At 22.1% G+C, this 5,668-nt stretch overlaps 1 protein-coding gene across 1 annotated transcript; it reads right to left on the bottom strand.

The window, feature by feature from the left end:
- Positions 1 to 4,559: 4,559 nt before the first annotated feature.
- LOC107621386 (uncharacterized) lies at positions 4,560 to 5,459 on the bottom strand. The gene is made up of 4 exons (XM_016323409.1): positions 5,331 to 5,459; positions 5,066 to 5,223; positions 4,862 to 4,985; positions 4,560 to 4,757 (listed from the first exon to the last, which is right to left on the bottom strand). Exons 1-4 carry the CDS (start codon positions 5,457 to 5,459, stop codon positions 4,560 to 4,562), a joined length of 609 nt encoding a protein of 202 aa, XP_016178895.1.
- Positions 5,460 to 5,668: the final 209 nt, after the last annotated feature.

Raw genomic sequence — 5,668 nt, 5'->3', positions numbered from 1 at the left:
ATATTTTTTAATTTAAAAACGTATATTGATAAAAATAGATATAATATAATTACAAATATAACATAAATAAATAAAATATATAAATAAATGCGAAACAAATATGTTTACCAATGTCTTTGTTAAATTTTATAAATTAGAGAATAAATTATGTATTCAGTTGCTTGGTGATCACATAGATGATCAAGTAATTGGATTGTAAATTGATCTCATAGTATACATCTTATTTTTTTCTCATTTTTAAATGAAAGCGAGAATTAAGGGAGTAAGTAGTAATATATAAAGAAAAAAAAATTGCACCACAACACATAATTATAACCTAAAGAAATATTCATATTAAAATTTTACATACTGCAAATCATGAAGATCAATCACAATGTACTGGTCACTTCTCTCTATTTTTGACCATGATATGAGTTTTTCTTTTCTAGTCAAGAATCTAATAACATCTAATTGAACAAAAAAATTGAATTAAAAGTACCAAATTAAGGACAAATGAGTATATAAGAAATTATAACTTTGAACGTGTATAAAATAAAAAGAATTTACTGATTTATTTTTTATTAAACGATAAAACTAACAATAGTATATTAATAAAAGGATACATCTTTAAAAAAAAGTCACAATACAATTTCAAATATTTTCATAAATAAACTATTAAAATTTTTTTATCGATAAAATGATGCTATTATACAATTTTTTGGCAATATATCAGCATGAGCAAGCAAATTAAAATGATTATCCAGAATTTTACGATCATCGACCAAATGTATTATACCTGACTCCATCTTAAAAGATATTTTGCACGTGTGTATAGTCAGAAGATATATTCCGCTTGATTTCTCGATCTCAAAATTTGAGAAGACATAGACTTTCCTTTCTACCAATTCATTCTCAAATATTTTTGTCAAATAATTCTTGATTGAACAATGAATTTTATCGTATTGCAAAACAAATTAAATATAAAAGCTATTAACGTTTACAAAACTATTAAAAAGAATTGTCTTTGACTTGATTGAACAATAAATTTTATCGTATTGCAAAATAAATTAAATATAAAAGCTATTAGCATTTACAAATCTATTAAAAAGAATTGTCTTTGACTTGTGAAATGGTGTACTTATAAAATTAACTTAAAATATGAATTACAAATATTTATAAGAATTTAATTTTGATGCACTGACAGTGTGATTGCACGAATGGTCATCCAAAAGAACGGATGTGATTGCACGACTATATAAAACGCTTTACACTGTCAGTGCATCAAAATTAAACTCTATTTATAAATTGAACTTAGCATTACTTGAAAAAATTTAGTAAATGAATCAATTAATCTTATCATCTATTAGAACTATTTCTATGTAAACCGTCTTACTCTTATCAAACTTGAATGGAACTTTTTATAGCCTTATAATTCTTGTCTTTATTTTTCATACTTTCTTTTCGTATAATCTACTATAGGTGATACTATTAATAGGATCGTAATCAATAGTCATTAGGTATGGAAAAAAAAATAGAATAAAGACTATGTGAAAATTATAAATTTTTTAAATAATAAACATGAAAGAAAATTTACTGCTTATTACATATACTAATAATATGTCAATAATTTTAAAAATTTACTAATAATACTAATAGTTTAAAGATAATTTTACTATAGTTATAATAAATTTAGTTATTACTCTAAATAAATAAAATAAATAATATATTTGAAAACTAAAGAAAAAAGATTAGCGGTAATTATGTTTAGAATGTTTTCATGTTTTTTTTTCATTTTTTTTCTTGTTATTCTTTCACTGCAATGTTAGATCAAAGAAACTCTAAATTTAAAATATAATAATAAATATGTCATGTAATAGAAAAATAACAAACTATATATATATATATATATATATATATATATATATATATATATATATAGAAAGTCAATGCACAAAGATATGTTATCGTAATAAAATATCACACTATGAATAATTATATTTGTCAAGTAAATTTATTTATACTCTATATCTATTATATTATTTTATGTAAAATTAAAATCTGCTCTTCTAATTTAATATATATATATATATATATATTAAGACTTTGAATATAATTTTAATTTTGAAAAATATCAAAAACAAATATATATATATATATATATATATATATATATATATTTATTTTTGATATTTTTCAAAATTAAATTGAAATTATGTTCAAAGTCTTAATACCGTAATTGAGGTATAATTAATACCTAAAATTTTAATAAATAAATACCTAAAATAAGTTAATTAAATAACAATAATTAATATCTAAATTATTGAAAAGGAATTTTTAATAAATGTGAGGAATAAAAATAAAAAAATTAATAAATAATATTAGTGTTTAAATGAAAGAGTTGATAAAGAATAATAATTATAAGTAAAAATAGTATTTTTATTTTGGAAAAAAAAATACATGAGAAATTGTTTAATAATCCGTGCCATGTACATGATAATAAATTGTTCAATAATTCGTACTATACACGTGATAAGTTTAAAATTATAATTTTAAATTATTTTATTAAAATTAATTTAAATTATAGTAATTGCGTTTATTTTTTCTTAATCTAGTGTTATGTGTATCAATTCTAATATAGTTATTAATTATTTTTGTTAATCTACTTTTTTTTCTCTAAATTTATGATTTAAAATAACAATTATAAATATTAATAATTAAACAAATTATTATATTATAATTATTTACGTTTTATTCCCAAAATTGAAAACATACTATTTCTTTTTTATTTGATGATTTTTTATTTATACTACTATCAGTATATATTAATCGATTAGTCAATGATTTTTTATTCGTAGGATATATTTATTTATTTTATTTAAATAATTTTAAATCTTTCTTTATTTAAGTACACATATATTAAGTCACATATATTAATTATTTTTTAATTTTTTATTATAAATAATTTTTTTAGCCTACAATAATTATACTGATTTTGTTATTCCATTAATACCATCATATGCATAATAATATTCATAAATTATACTAATTTTCATATATATATATATATATATATATATCAATTGTTTAGTTAATAAATTTTTTATTTTTAGAATATATTTATTGTTTTAAATAATTCTAAATTTTATATATATATATATATATATATATATATATATATATATATATATATATATATATATATATATATATATACAAGTGTAATTACCCGTGCCATGCACGTGATAAGATTAAAATTATAATTTTTAAGCTGTTGTGTTAAAATTAATTTCAATTATAATAATTTAACTAATAAAAAATAACTTGTATGCATTGTTTTTCTTTTCTTAATATAGTGTTAATTGTATTAACTATAAAATAGTTATTTAATCTACTTTTTTCAATAAATCAGACATATATACTCAATATGACCATAAATAATCTAGTAATACTTAAATCCACCAACAAAGTTTTATATGTTGGTTTACTGTGAAGTAAGAATATATCAAAATTAACTCAAAATGAAGAACAAATTAATAGAGAATACTAATGCAGAAAGTTTGTAATAAACAATAAATAATTAAAACCTACTGAATAACAATTCAATGCTATTCCTTAATACTTGCAAAATATATACCTGAAACAACATTATATCAATGTTAGTATATTAAATTATATGATTAACGTAATTATAAAATTGTTTATTAGGAGAATAAAATAATACGAATTTTTATGATAATTTTAATATTCTCAAACTATTAATGTACAATAAGAATTTATCCATTAGCGCCTAGAATTTCTAAATTTTTTTAATTGATAATAATAAATTTTAATAAATAAATAAATTTAGTAAGACATTTTGTTATTACCTTTTTATTATAGGCTCTCAAAAACTTCTCTATATACCACATTCATCGTGCAGTTATCTTCCAAGTGCTCATCATCTTTAAATATTCTAAAAAGTGCATTTTGAAAACGTTGTAGCTCAACCCTAAAATTTACAGAACCTTTAGAAAAAATTGCAAAAAATTTAGAATTATCCTAAAACCATACACAAAACAATCATTATTCCGTGGTCAATACTACACATTCTTAAACAAAACACCACCACTTAAATTCACAGTCTACCGACTATTTTGGAATGCTACACATCAACCACTAAGAAGAACAGTGCACTAAGAAGATTTTTTTTTTCAAAGGGAGTCCACACAACTTATTATAAGAAAAGTGCATCTGAAGTTGGAGTTTTTTATATCATTTAAATATAAGGGATAAACATATCAATGTTAATAAGAGATGTATATTATAAGTTGCCAATTAATTCAATATTTTGTCAATAGTTGAATGGTTTAATAATGTTAATGTTGTCACATACCCTTTTTTCGCAAACATGAATTGGATAAATAATTTTGTTAAAATTAAATTGACAAAATGTATTTCTAGTAAAGTTATTCACTTTATTCATATCTGAATAATCAGCTGGAAGTATTATCACATCAGAATTTGCAGAGAAAAAGGCATCTTAATGAAATTTTTAAAACACCATGAGCATAATAAAAAATTACATATATACCGTGCCTACTCTAAAGATAAAATATCTGTTCAATACTGTACTTCTGTTTGAAGGAACTGATTATGGTCTCATCGTGACACAACTTCACGACTGTGATAGAAACCGGTTGGAAAGAATTAATGTTCTCCAACTTCACAGAAACTTTGAAAAGGAACGTCTTACTCTTGAATTTACTTAACTCTTCAGAGAACTCAATTCTATTCCCACCCTATATTGAATTGAGATGAAGAACAATAAGTGTCAACAATAAAATGTTAGTACATTTTTTATAATGTTCACAAATAGTATATAAATACGAAATCTTTTTAGTACCATCATTATATGTTTTGTCCTCAGCTTTGCAGCAGAAATATTTAAATGCTTACTACCAACAGTTTCATACACGATGAATGATGCATAAGATTCTTCATCAGCAACCTTTAAATTTAGTGAATACCTATAAATAAAGAAAATATATTATCGCGAATCTCATTTAATAAAAACTGGAATAAGTATTATTTCACAAATAATGCACACCTTGGAGTAAAATTCTGTGATTCAGCTTTGCACCTAAAACATTTGTAACTATCTCTTTCTTCTCTCATAGCCAAAGGACAAACATTGCAACTCTTATACCACCAAGACTTTTTCGGAAAAAAATCCTTCACTACTCCAATGGTCACACAAACCGTTTTCTAAAATTCAATAGTTTAATCAATTAAAACAGTGTCACCAAATGATTACAATCCAAAAAAAGTCTGGCATAAGAAAATTTTAGAATGCAATCAAGTTACATAAAAACCTCTATAAGATCCCTAATCTCAGAAATTGGTTTGTACAGAGTGTTATTCAAAAAATCATCTTCCTCTAAATATGAAGCTCTTTTCTCAATGCGTGCAACTGGTGTTGGTGTCCCTGTCTCAATAGCCATTATCCTTTATTCACACAAAATAAAATTTGCGTTACAATGTCGAAGATGCAACCATACACAGTTATACTTACAATATAACTGTAATCTTAATAAACCAACAAAAATGCTAACCTTTGTCTAAATTTTTTAACTTCTTTCAAATTAGTATTGATCATCAATACAAAGTTATATGTTGTATTTGAGACTCACATTTTTGCTTGCATTACACA

Source organism: Arachis ipaensis, chromosome B10 (genome assembly GCF_059453495.1).
Source record: "Arachis ipaensis isolate K30076 ecotype BB chromosome B10, ASM5945349v1, whole genome shotgun sequence".
NCBI lineage: Eukaryota > Viridiplantae > Streptophyta > Magnoliopsida > Fabales > Fabaceae > Arachis > Arachis ipaensis.
The sequence above is the reverse complement of the archived record's forward strand: the minus strand, read 5'-3'. Positions and strand labels throughout refer to the sequence as shown.

What these genes read in the sequence shown, in the direction of transcription:
- LOC107621386 (XM_016323409.1), bottom strand. Translation starts at nt 5,459, where the DNA reads ATGGCTATTGAGACAGGGACACCAACACCAGTTGCACGCATTGAGAAA. An exon ending in AGATTAGGGATCTTATAGAG is followed by an intron (nt 5,224 to 5,330) that starts GTTTTTATGTAA and finishes ATTGAATTTTAG; the next exon opens with AAAACGGTTTGTGTGACCAT. An exon ending in TCACAGAATTTTACTCCAAG is followed by an intron (nt 4,986 to 5,065) that starts GTGTGCATTATT and finishes CTTTATTTATAG; the next exon opens with GTATTCACTAAATTTAAAGG.